Here is a 13,897-nt window from a genome sequence, read left to right on the forward strand (position 1 = left end):
ATGCAATAGGTCATCAATCAGTCTCTCCTTTGGAGTTATTAATAAAGGACATACAGAGGAAACAATAATGCAGAGAACAATACTGCCTAATTAGTTCGCCACGCTTCGCCATTGCTTAATCGGATACTCCATTGTCCATACGCATAACCAGAAATGCGACGCGAATAAGTAGGTCGTCTTGTTTTCCAGTACACGCGTATGCTGCAAATAAATCCGCCCTTAAATCACCAATGGGGTTAATTACCATGTTTACACACACTTATTATGTGAGAATACCAAACCAGGATAAATGTTATCAATATGAAAAAAAATATTTCGAATATTTCAGAAAGATTTGTTTTCTGCGTTGAAATCATTTTCACCGTTAGATCATCAAAAAACAACTTTTTGGAAACATAATTCGAAAAGAATATTTTGCCGTTTACGGGGCCTATAAAACACAGCTTTTAGCGTTATTGCACGCATGATTATATTTCAACATGGAACTTTTCCAAATTCGGAAAATATATCGATATCTGGGAATAAACGTAACGTTAAATTAATAATGTAGCAACGTTACGTTGGATTCACTAATAAAAACATTGGTACACACGTAAAATCAAGTCAGAAACCAACCAAGAATTAATACATAAAAGGAAATTTTGTTCAGATTTTTTCGAAACATTTCACTTGTTTTCCCTTGCAAGGCAAAGAAACATGTTTTTCGCTAAAGCGGACCTTTGCAAAAAAAGGGTTTTTGAACTTTTACCGCAGAAACATTTCGAGGCAAATGTTTGTCCGTTGCCACACCAATTAAAGAACTAAATTTGTTTGCGAAACTATGTTTTCGCAATGACGTTGGAACCTATGGAAACACAGCTTATGCTTACGTATTCTTACAAAGAATTTTAATTAAATATTTGGATTATTTATTTACAAAACTGTTTAATTTAAAATCGCACGATTAAGTTAATTAGATTTTTAGTCAATCAAGAGCAACGATATTTTGAAACCACTTGTGAAGACTCTTGACACGCAAACCAAGTCATAAACGCAAGTTATAAATGGCGTATTTTTTTTCCTGTATACGTTGCATTTTGTATATTCGTTATATTCCAAGAACTCGGTTGAAGCCCAAATACTCTTCCTACACAATGTTTGTATCAGTAATAATAGTTCACTGCTTGATGCCAGCATGCATATATATTGGCTCTTTAAATACCTGCGGCATCTGTCAGTTCGCATAAAGAACTCTTCCTATAGATGGTTGCAAACAGGATGGCTTTTATCGTGTTGATATTCATTGGCGTTTTACACGTCTGTGAAATAACTGGCTCTTCTCAGCCCGGCGCCCTAATTTACCGTCATCAGAGATTCCAGGAATACGATGGAAACTTTAAACCCGAGCTTTACCAATACTTACGGGCGACAACAATTACGTCTTCTTTCATCGTGGATACATTTGACTGTGTCTTCGCGTGTATGGGCGAAACGAAGTGTTATTCGTTCAACATTGCAGCATTCCCTGACGCCAGCGGTCTTTATCTGTGCGAGTTGCTAGCTACTGATAAGTACAGAGCCATGGAAAGCGATCTCCAAGAAAACACCACTTTTCATCATTTCAGTCCGTTGGTGAGTTTGAAACCAAAATTTTTACCAATACTCTTCTAGTTTCAGTAAAATTTTGGGAAAATCATTCACTGAAATATTACAAAAATGCGACTCTATGACTCTAAATATGATTCATTTCATTTAATTTCTTGGCCTTATTGGCTTTAACTCAAGTTCGCGTCTAGGTGAGCATATCCTCTCCGCCAGCTGCTTGACTGTTTTAAAAAGAATGTCTTCGGTTAATTGTCACTTTTTCACCTTGATTATGGGCACGAACACTAATGCTGTAATCCACCAGAAATTTCATTTATGTTGAGGCCGCCACACTGTAGTGCTTTAGTTATGCTCTAGGAACAAAAACTTTAAAGGCAATTTACATCGATGAATAATAAATGCTAACTTAGTTTATGAAAAAAAATGTCAGCCACTAATAAATATTGTCTAAAGGATACTCAAGGAAAGCCAACGAGAAGACCAATATCATATAAAAAGACGAGACCGAATTGAGTTTCTGCTATGTTTAAAAGCGTCACATTTGTGTAGGTTGCAGATAATATTTTCTTAATCTTCCTAATAACAAAAATAAGTTTATTCTACCTTTTAGCATTATGGTTCTGCAGAGTTGATTCGGCTTGAAGCCTTGTCAGAAATTCAGTCGGAATTTGAATTTGAGGGGCTCAACAATTGTCATTTTGAAAGTGAAGCCAAATGTCCAGCAGCGAAGGAATAATTAATTAAAATTAAACAGTATAGTAAGAAGTATTCGAAAACGGCTTCTTTTAGTTATTTCCAACAAATAACTACTTCGTTGCATAAAATACCGTACAAATTTGACGAAGTTCTCGATTATGGTTGCTCACTGGAGGACGCTTATTTGAGATGGAGTGTTTATTTATATTAGTTTAACCCTAACAAATCTGAAGTTCCCAAACTTTAAACAGTGAATTTTCTTAAATCTACTTTACCCATTTACGATTTATTTTTCTTTCACAGTTTCCATGCAAGAAAAACAATCCCTGTCAGAATAACGGCGCCTGTGTTCCTAACTTTGAACAACATGATTATCACTGTGATTGTCAGCCAGGATTTGCTGGCACTTTTTGTGAACGTACCGGTAAGCAAAACTTTAACACTTTTTAAAAAAAAAAAAAATTAACAGAAGGGAGCGCGTGCAAGTAGTTGGCTACAGGCACTTATCATGTAAACTGGGGGCTCTCGCTGGATTTGTTCTTGGCATTCTGGTATTAAACTCCTCGACCACGACACGTTTGGAAAGCAGCCCAACTACATTTTTTCCTTTATTGATATTTACACACTTAGCATTACATAGGTGATTGGAATAAAAAAAGTAACAAGTGTTAATTTACAATTAAGTAACAGATGATAATAGTTTCCATATAGCAAGTTTACATCAATAGTTTGGACTTTTAATAATCGAAATTAATACACGCAACAAAAAGAAATAAGCAACAAACACACGAAAAAAAAAAAAGCGAATCTAGCACTATAATTCCTTACTTATTATCTGGGAGAATATATCCACTTCTTTTCGAAATATCTTTTCTTATTAATTTTCTTTTCAGTTTCATATTTAGTAAGTATTTTGTTCTGATAACCTTGAATTTTAGGATATGTTTGGTTTCTTCTGCAGTCCCATAAAAACAATTTTCCAATAATAATAAAATAATTTAGTAAATCAAGTGAAGGGCATTGTTTTGATATTATTCCAAACAAAACGTTTTGCAAAGTAAGACGAACTGCTTGATTTGATAAGAGGTACCAGTAAGATTCAAAATCATTCCAAAACTGCCTGACGCGGGAGCACTGGTAAAAAAAGTGATACAAAAATTCTGGTTCCGCTTCACAGAAAGTACATAAATCATTTGTTCTGTAACCAATTTTGTGTAATTTCGTGTTCGTGTAAAGAATATTGTTAAGTACTTTGTACTGAAAGGCCTTTACATATGATTCGAGTACAACGGAATGAGGTAATGTGAAAAATTCTCGTAGTTGATCATCCGAAATATTGAAATCGCTTTTCCATTTATGAACAATATTAGGAGGCTGTGCTTTGTTCATAACAAGAAGCGAATAATAATCTTTTGATTTCTTTTTCTTCACGTCGAAGATGTTGTGGTCAATGAAAAATGAAGGAGATGTAAGTGGCGGGCATGCATATCTACCTTTTGAAAGGTTGGGTATAGAGTGGCGAAGGCCTGCCCATTGTAAAAAATTAGTTTTACTTATTTTATATGAAACGCGGTCAAAGGAGTCAATATTGTTTAAATTAAATAGCAGATCCTTTATACAGATGATTCCAGATTCAACATAATTTTTGTAATAAACAGGCTTGTTGTCTATTCGTATTTCTTTGTTATTCCAAATGATGTTTTGCCAGTTCCTTTCGGTAGCAAAATTTTCGCGGAATTGCGACCACCACAATAACAGTTCACGATAAAACTGGGAAGAGATTGTATAATCGTTAACATCGTAGTTACAATTAAAAAAGAAAAGACCCCCAATGGATTTTAATTGGTGTTTTAAGTACTGCTTCCATGTTCCATCATTGCCATAAAATATTCGTTTTAGCCATGCTAATCTTAAAGATTTAACCATGCTCTCTAGGTCGATCATTTTTAGGCCACCTTTCCCATATTCATTTATTGCTGACAAGCGTGTTACTTTGTCTGTTCCTTTCCACAGGAATTTAAATAGCAATTGATTCAATTGTTTAGCCAATTCGTTAGGTGTGGGCAAAAGCGAGCATGTGTAAACAAATTTTGGGATTAGAAATGATTTTATAATTGTCACCTTTCCGTAAATTGATAGGCCTCTTGAGGACCAAATGTTGATAAGCTTTTTGATGCTGTCCAATCTTTCAATGAAATTCTTTTCTTTAAGCAGTTTCTGATCATAAGTGAAATACACACCAAGGGCCTTAATCGGTTCATTCGGCCATTTGATTCCGAAGGGTTTCGTTTTGTTTTCCTTAGATGATCCAATCCACATGCCTTCGGTTTTTGTACAGTTTATCTCAAGTCCCGAAATCGCTTTAAAACTATCCAATAACTCAAACAATGTTTCTGCTGAATTAATGTCTGAGAGCACTGCAGTTGTATCATCTGCATATTGTAAAAGCTTAGTTTCCTCGTTCTCGATCATTATTCCTTTAATACTTTTGTTTTGACGCATAGCGATTGCCAGAGTTTCAACGACTAATATAAAAAGGTAAGGGGAGAGTGGATCTCCCTGCCGGACACCTCGCTCGAGCGTAAAATATCGTGAAGCAGTACCATTATTAATGGTGCAGCTTTGTATGTTTTTATAAAACGTTTTGACCCAGCGAATGAAGTCTGGGCCAAAATTAAAAGCTTCTAGGCATTTCAAAAGAAAATCCCACTCTACACTGTCAAAAGCTTTTTTGAAATCAATAAAAATCATGAGGCCTGGGATGTTTTCTTCGACAGTGTAGTCCATTACATCGTAAATAGATCGAATAGTTTCGCCTATAAAGCGATCCTTGACGTATCCTGTCTGGTTGTGATGAATAATCTCGGGTAAAACATTTTTAATTCTTGAAGCTATTACTTTTGACATAATTTTCGTATCAACATTAACAAGGGAAATTGGGCGCCAATTTTCAAGGAGTGAGCGATCTTTTCCTTTCTTCTCGATAAGAGTGTTCACCGCTTGTTTTTGGGAGCAGGACAACTCACCTTTTTCAAAACACTCATTTGCACATCTTATAAAACTGTCGCCAATTAGAGGCCAGAATTTTTTATAGAATTCAATAGGAATACCATCGTTTCCTGGTGTTTTGTTATCGCGAAAGCTATCAAGGAGACAAGAACATTCTTCTAGCGAGATTTTACCCTCACACGCTCTTTTCTGTTCCTCGGAAAGTTTTGGTATATTTAAATCACCTAAAAAGGTGGACCTTTTTAGGGCAATGTCTGGATCGTTATTGCCACTTTTATATAAATCACAATAAAAACGTTCCTGTTCCCTTAAAATGTAAGTCGGATCTGTGTTAATTACACCATTAATGTATAATTTTCGTATACATTTCTTGACATGATTTCTTTTCTCTAAGTTCAAGAAATATTTTGTACTTTTTTCACCATGTTCGTGCCATCGGGCACGTGCACGTATAATTATTCCTTTTGTTTTCTCTTCATAGAATGCTTCTAGTTTTTCCCGAGCTGCGTGATAGTGAAAAGTGTTGGAATCACTTAACGTTTTATCCAATGTTTTCTTTGCCTTGTCGAGTTCATTTTGAAGATTTCTTTCTTTCTCGACCCTTTCTTTCGCTCTCTTTTTCGAATGCAATATAGTATGCGCTCTAATGTTATATTTAATCCAATCCCAAGCGCTACGGTCGTCTGAAAGTTCTTTTTGTCCTTCTGCCGTCCAAATTGGAATCATTTTCGTAACACTATCTACATATTCTTTATCTGTAAGAAAGGAACAGTTCATCTTCCAAAAACCAGGGCCTTTAAGCTCTTTATCTATCTCTTCAAATTCTAAGACAATTGCGTCATGATCTGTTCTTATGGCAGCGACTATATCAGTTGATTTTACAAGATCGTTTAAATTATTCGAAATTAGCCAATAATCCAGACGACAAAAAACTCTGGGGGATTTTTGACTCCACGTAAAACTTTTTTTATCCGGGTTTTTAATTCTCCATATATCCACTAAATCAAGTTCATTTTGTAAACAATCAATGCATGCTACCACCGATTTTCTTTGGTTAAGAGAACCTCCTCTTTTGTCGCAGGCTGGATTAAGTGGGCAGTTAAAATCACCTCCTATGAATATTTTCTCCTCCGATTCAAGATTTTCGTTTTTTAACTTGGCGAGGAGATTGTTTATGAAATCTATATGATCTTTGTCCTTGTTTGGAGCGTATACATTGATTAAAATATACGTTGAATCTTTTATGTTAATTTTTAAAATTATGTATCTTCCCATGGGGTCTAGAATTGTGTGATGGATTGTGTAATCAAGGTTATTTTTAAACATAATCGCCACTCCACGTGAATTGGAGCTCCCATGACAGGTGCTAAGTTCTGCACCCCATTCATTTTTCCATTGACTTTTGGTTTGAAGTGTGGAATGAGTTTCTTGTAAAAAAGTGATATCTGCATTTCGCTTTCGGCACCAAGTAAAGATTGTTCTTCTTTTCTTAAGATTGCTTATGCCTCTCACATTAAGCGATATTATTTTGAAAGACATTATCTGACGTATACACATGAAACAGGGACTGCAGAAGCTGCCGATAAACAGAACGATAGGTGCTAATAAACATCATAATAAATAGATATATAACCAATTTCAATGAAAGCAATTCGCAAATGTTGCTAAATATAAAATAATAAACATAGTAAACATACAAGTAAACATTAAAAAAACACAGAACGTACTCGAAAAGAAAAAAAGATACTAAGAAATTACCGAAGGCTGCTAAATGCACACTAAAACAAAGTATCAAAATGCGTTTGACGAGCGATCCAATTAGAATAAGCATGACAAACGGTTGTGTTTTGCCTCCTGAACCGGCCCCTGAACGGGCCTGGAATACCTAAATTACACAATTATAATCGCAAATAATCAGCTACTAAATTCAATAGATCAATAACGTTCAATTTCATACTGATCACCAATAACTGGTGAACAAACGGTGAGAAAGGATATAAGCCATAATAACGTCAGGTTTCTAGCTCTTCCAGCTCCCACAATTCACTGATTTTCACTGGTCTGGATTCTTCCGTCTTGCGGGCGAATATTTTTCCATCAACAGTCCAGACTCGACTGATTTTCTTCGCTTTCTTCATTTTCCTGGCCTTAGCCAAAAGTTCTTGTCTCCACTGAGTAAGGTTCTCATTGATAAAGATCCTTGCGTCGATGCTATGTTGTGCAGATTCAATGATATCCGAAGTGTTTATGTCTTTCAGATGAAATCTACCCTGGTAGAACTCTCTTTTCTTCTTGTAGGATGAGAATCTCACAATTATAGGTCTTACAGCCGGAGGTTTCCTGTACAAACGATGGACGATGTCGATATCCTGATGGGTTATGTCGACTGAGATCTTTTGTCCTATTTGAATGATAATGTCTGACAAGTTCTCACCTTCGTGTTCTGGTATTCCATGTACTTCGACATTGAATTTTCTCGTATACTGTTCTAATGCATCGTGGTCAACTTCGAGGTTGCGAACTCGCTTTCCAAGATCATACACTTCGCCTTGTAAGGCACCGTTTTGTTTGACTAGTTGTGCGTTCTCCTTTTTGAGTTTTTCTACTTGCTCATTGTTGTTCAGATGAAATCTACCCTGGTAGAACTCTCTTTTCTTCTTGTAGGATGAGAATCTCACAATTATAGGTCTTACAGCCGGAGGTTTCCTGTACAAACGATGGACGATGTCGATATCCTGATGGGTTATGTCGACTGAGATCTTTTGTCCTATTTGAATGATAATGTCTGACAAGTTCTCACCTTCGTGTTCTGGTATTCCATGTACTTCGACATTGAATTTTCTCGTATACTGTTCTAATGCATCGTGGTCAACTTCGAGGTTGCGAACTCGCTTTCCAAGATCATACACTTCGCCTTGTAAGGCACCGTTTTGTTTGACTAGTTGTGCGTTCTCCTTTTTGAGTTTTTCTACTTGCTCATTGTTGAATTCCATCGATGTCTTTAAACCGTCAACGTCTTTCCTTAGTTCATGATTTTCGTTTAAAATTTTCGCCACATTTGCTTGTATGTCGATCAAAACCTTCCACATTTCGCTTCTGGTTGGTTCTTCTTGAATTTCTTCCGCCGTAGATAGGTTTTCCGGTTGGGTCGACGTCATATCTGATTGTAAAGGAATGCCGGCCCTCGTGGCATCGATATCTGTGGATGTTATTCTTTTCGCCGCAGGAGAATTATCTTCACTTGATGCACTACTTTTCGCGCTTCGATTTCTCGTTCGGTGTCGTTTCTTACCTGGCATTATATAATTGATTTTCCAGGTTTTCCAGGTCCATTTCCATGGTTCTTCGGAGGCAAAGGGCGCTCTAGCGAAAAACACGTCCGTCCGCCTCGACCATCTCGTCCCAGTTGAACTACATGGCTACTGGCATTTTAAACTATTTGCTTTTCATTTGGAAATTTTGTTTCATATAAACGGATTCACAAGCTACAAACTTTAAGGATTTTCCGCCGAAATCTTCTAACATTTATTTGAGTGGGTCTATTAAACAAATTCATTTCACTTTTGAAGTCCTTTGGGGTAAATCTTGTCTTCAACAATTGCATTTGCAAACGTTCAAAACAGCAAAATATTACTGATTTGATCTCGCGCGAGAAGAGAAAATCAAAAAAAAAAATAATCTTCTATATAACATTCAAATTTGGCTTATTTTTGGCCATCGGTAGAGATTTATCAGAAAAGGTGATATATCCCAAAAATAGTGGGGGTCACTAAAAATTTCATAGAGGAAACTGCAAGCGAAGTTAATGAAACGGCTACCCGGCCCACACTATATGTGTTTAGAAATATTACTCAGCGCGCGCGCTCGGTGAATGACATGGCGTGGCAAAGCGACATGGATTACATGAGAAGTAAGGATGCGCATAAAAAAAGGGCGAACGTCCTTAAACACACACCAGGCAGAAATCATTTACGTGAACAAAGTGCGCGATGTACTTTTTAACTTAAATGCACAATCTCGTTTTGATCGGTAAAAATATGCCTGACCAGGTTCTTTGGGTTGGTTGCAAAATATGCAAAGATAGAAATAAATGATAAGTAAGTTTATATTCAACTTCTAAATAACTCTTGTAAATGTCGCACGGGGTAATTTTTTGGCGTCATTTTTCAGCAATTTATTTGATATCCGATTGTGTAACTCTACTTAGGAAAAACCTGCAGTGACATAACATCTCACAGCTCACAAGCTGTCAGTGCTGATTACGTCATCGATCCTGATGGAGATGGAGGCTATGAGCCGTTTACTGTGTACTGTGACATGACAGTCAATGGTGGAGTGGGCGTGACAGTGGTCAGTCATGACAGTGAGGCTAGAACGCTGGTTGATGGATTTGAGGGCCAGGGTACTTACTCTCGTGACGTTCACTACACTGGAGCTGGCGTGACTAGCGCTGAACAATTGGCTGGGCTGACGATTGTTTCCGCTAACTGCGAGCAATTTATCAAGTATGAATGTGTGGGAAACCCTCTTCTTTACAACGGCGCCAAATATGGCTGGTGGGTGTCACGCAATCAGAAGGATATGAACTATTGGGGAGGAGCGACGCCAGCTGATATCTACAAATGCGCATGCGGGCTGACAAGTTCATGCGCAGATCCCAGCGACGGATGCAACTGTGACATAGAGGATAGCGTGTGGCGAGAGGACAGCGGTTTCATCACAGAAAGATCTGATCTTCCCGTGATGCAGTTGAGATTTGGAGATACTGGACACTCTAGTGAAGCAGGTTACCACACACTCGGAAAATTTAAGTGTTATGGGAGCTCAATATCAGGTATTTGGCCCCAATTTGTCAAGAACATATTTTTTTCTAAAGGAAGCTTCTCTGTTTCTTAATATTCATTTAAGATACTTTTCTTCATACATCAAATTAAAGAAAAGCATAAACCAAGAACAATAGCCGAATGGTAATACTTTATTTATTAATTAAGCAAGATATTTTCTTTCTGTGAGAGCGTTTTAAGAGGCTGTATTTTTTAAAACCGACCACTCAAATTCGGTTGAAAATAATAATTTTGCTTGAAATTCTGGCAACTGGGTGACTTTACCGAGGCTAGAACTAAAACAGATTTGGTTTGATTCAAAATGATTTTTTGGCCGTATTAGACCCATAAATATTTTGCGCCTTCGGGCCCGCTGCAACGTCTGGAAAATTAGAAAAATAGGCATTTTTCCAGCCGCTGTAAAATATTTCATTCGCATCGAACACCGACAATGTTTATATCGATTTTTTTCATAAACGTTTATGTTTTATTAAAGAAGAAAGCAGTTGCCCTCGATTTATCTGGAAATGTGAAATTAAGGATATAGTGACAACTACTGATTGGCATTGAACGAAGGCTAAAAAATGACCTAGCTTAGGAGCAAATATCTCAATTTCGGCACCTAGCTGATATTTTTACTCTACCCAGCCAAAAGGTGTGTTCCTTTAGCGGCAATAATATATAAAATTCGGCAATAATATATAACCTTGGACAGTTTATTGTCTGCTTCCCCAAGACTGAACCTCTGAAATGATTTTTCTATTCGCTATCTAGCGTCTAGCGAAAGGTGGCCATAGTTTTGAACTTTGGTTCGCTATAAATAATTCACTCGATCGATGGAAGTTATCCTCAAGTTTGGAACATAATACCTGCCTTTTTGTTGAAAATGTATTGGAATTCTGCCATCTGGAGGATTGGAAACTGGATGTGGGAAGCGGGTAAGCTGTATTTTCTGACGAAATCTGTTCTAGTGGCTCGATTTTGATATAACTGGAAATGTCGTTTATACTCGCGCAAGTACTAATAAAAACGATCATAACTTTTGAAATACTGAAAACGTACATGGGACTTAGAGTTAAGTTATCAGCTAGGTCCCGAAATTGAAATATTCGCTTCTAAAGCATGCAAGGTCATTTTTCAGCCTTCGTTCGATGCCGATCAGTAGCGGTCATTATATCCTTGATTTTGCAATTCCAGGTAAATCGAGGGAAAACTTGCTACCTTCTTGAGAAACTAGAAACGTTTATGAACAAATTGATATAAACATGGTCGGTGTTTGATGCGAATGAAATATTTTACGGCAGCGCGAAAAATGCCTATTTATCTAATTTTCCAGAAATTGCGTCGGGTCTGAAGGGGCAAAATATTTAATGGCTCCTAACGCGGCCAGAAAATCATTTTGAGTCAAATTCAATGGTCTTATAATTAGTCCTAGCCCAGGGACGGCGGAGCCGGGGGGGGGGGGGCTGGGGGGCTTTAAGCCCCCCCCCCCCCCCCTACTTAAAGTCACCAGTCAGCCCCCCCACCTCGAAAACTGCTCCGCCGTCCCTGTAGCCTCGGTAAGTCTTTCAGTTGCCAGAGTATGAAGGAAATTATTTTTTCACGCGTTTTTGAGTGGGTGGTTTAAAAAAATACAGCCTCTTAAGCACGATTTATGGAACCTGTCTTGTCGTAATGTTCATTTTTCCGATTCTACCAATAAACATTTATGACGCATCGTTTATGGTTTATGCTTTTCATGGTTCAAGGTTCCTATAATCGAGTTAACAAGCTGCAAACTTTAATAACACATTAGCTAGAAATCAATACGGCAAAAACGTGTTTGGAGTACTTTCCAACTAAAATGAACAATTCCCGTTTTGATTGGTAAAAATATGGGCAGGTCCTTGGGGTGATTTGCACCCTTTGCAAAGATAGAAGTTACTGATCAGTAAGTTATTTTGAAACCTGCAATAATTCTTATAAATCTTGCGATTGTTTTTTTTTTTGGCGACATTTTTCAGCAATATATTTAACATCCAATTGTGTAACCTTACATAGGAAAAACCTGCAGTGACATAAAGTCTCAAAGCTCGCAGGCTGTTAGTGGCGATTACGTCATCGATCCTGATGGAGAAGGAGGCGATGAGCCATTTACTGTGTACTGTGACATGACCGACAAGAATGGAGTTGGCGTGACAGTTGTCAGTCACGACAGTGAGGCTAGAACACTGGTTGACGGATTTGAGGGCAAGGGTTCTTACTCACGTGACGTTCACTACATTGCAGGTGGCTTGACCACCGCTTCACAACTGGCTGGTCTGGCCACTGCTTCTGCTTACTGCGAGCAGTTTATCAAGTACGAATGCGTGGGCAGCGTTCTTCTCTACAATGGTGACAAAACTGGCTGGTGGGTGTCACGCAATATGGTGGCTATGGACTATTGGGGAGGAGCCACACCAGCTGATACCTACAAATGCGCATGCGGGTTGACAAATTCATGCGCAGATCCAAGCGACGGGTGCAACTGCGACATAAATGATAGCGTGTCGCGAGAGGACAGCGGTCTTCTCACTGAAAAATCTGACCTTCCCGTGATGCAGTTGAGATTTGGAGATACAGGAAGTTCTAGTGAAGCAGGTTACCACACACTCGGAAGATTTAAGTGTTATGGAAGTCCGTGAATATTGTCTATCCTTGCAAGAATATTGTCTATCCTTGCTAGGGGAAAAGTAAATATAATCATTCATTAACTTCGATTCTTGTTAGGGTCGCCAACCGAAAACGTAGAAAACCTGTTTGTAGCGACAACTACTCGGCTTTTTCTTTTTCTCAGTCCTCTTGTATTACTAAAAGATTCGAATAGATTTACTGCCCAACATCTGCCGTTTTTTGGTTTTTGTTTGTCAAAAGAGGAGTAGGTGTGGTGCAGTGATTAGAGCGCTTGCCACCCACCAATGTGGCCTGGATTTGATTTCCGGACCCGGCGTTATGTGGGTTGAGGTAGTTGGTGGTTCTCGCCCAGTTGTTCTTCCTCCACAAATGCCAAACACTTCTTAATTCTTATTCGAGTGGATGAAGAGCAAATCTGTGGAAATGTCACTTCAAATTCCCATTCACTAATTGATTGATTCTCCTTTCAAGGGCAACACGAGCGTGATTGTATTCCTATCAGGAATGTTCTATAGGCACGTTTGTTTACAAAAAATTCACGGGCGGGCACTATCCATCCGGGAAGTTTTACCACGGGCACAACGGGCTGATAGTGCCCTCCGCGGATTAACACTATCGCGTCACGTGATCAATTTAAACCAATCAGCGTCGAAGAAAATTTAGTGGTGAACTGTAACAGCAGAAATAAACCTCTAGCTTGCCGTCTAATTGTTAATTAGTTTGAAGTGAAGAGAAGAAAGACGTTATTAATGTGTCAATGGTATTTATTGTTAGCTTTAAAAAACTAATTGGGAACACTATTTATGGAGAAGTGGCTGGAGATCCTCAGCAAAATGGCCTGGCAAACTTCAGTCTCGATTTCTAAAGTTGAGGAAGACGATTTGGAGATACGTGACTTTAAAAACTCGAAAATGTCGAATAAACTACGAGCTCGTGCACACCTCTGAAGGTTTCAAATGATACTTCATTCTCGTCTGCGCGCGATTTCGCTCAATCGGCAAGTTAGAGAAATAGTTGGAAATCGTTTTTTGAAAGAAATTTAATTAGAAATTTATGAAAACAATTGAAATATTCGCTCAGGCAGATTATATGTGGTGATTGTTGATTTGGCCTACAATCACTTTAATTGTAAA

At 38.0% G+C, this 13,897-nt stretch overlaps 1 protein-coding gene across 1 annotated transcript; it reads left to right on the forward strand.

Annotated features, from left to right (window-relative positions):
- The first annotated feature begins 1,232 nt into the window (after positions 1-1,232).
- LOC144647752 (uncharacterized) lies at positions 1,233-13,515 on the forward strand. The gene is made up of 4 exons (XM_078507432.1): positions 1,233-1,611; positions 2,584-2,704; positions 9,497-10,123; positions 12,153-13,515. The coding sequence occupies exons 1-4, from the start codon at positions 1,243-1,245 to the stop codon at positions 12,773-12,775; spliced, it is 1,740 nt and encodes a 579-aa protein (XP_078363558.1). The 5' UTR covers positions 1,233-1,242; the 3' UTR covers positions 12,776-13,515.
- Positions 13,516-13,897: the final 382 nt, after the last annotated feature.

This window comes from Oculina patagonica, chromosome 4 (assembly GCF_052425735.1).
Source record: "Oculina patagonica isolate OP01 chromosome 4, crgOcupat, whole genome shotgun sequence".
Taxonomy (NCBI): Eukaryota; Metazoa; Cnidaria; class Anthozoa; order Scleractinia; family Oculinidae; genus Oculina; species Oculina patagonica.

What these genes read in the sequence shown, in the direction of transcription:
- LOC144647752 (XM_078507432.1), top strand. Translation starts at nt 1,243, where the DNA reads ATGGTTGCAAACAGGATGGCTTTTATCGTGTTGATATTCATTGGCGTT. An exon ending in TTCATCATTTCAGTCCGTTG is followed by an intron (nt 1,612 to 2,583) that starts GTGAGTTTGAAA and finishes TTTCTTTCACAG; the next exon opens with TTTCCATGCAAGAAAAACAA. An exon ending in CACTTTTTGTGAACGTACCG is followed by an intron (nt 2,705 to 9,496) that starts GTAAGCAAAACT and finishes AACTCTACTTAG; the next exon opens with GAAAAACCTGCAGTGACATA.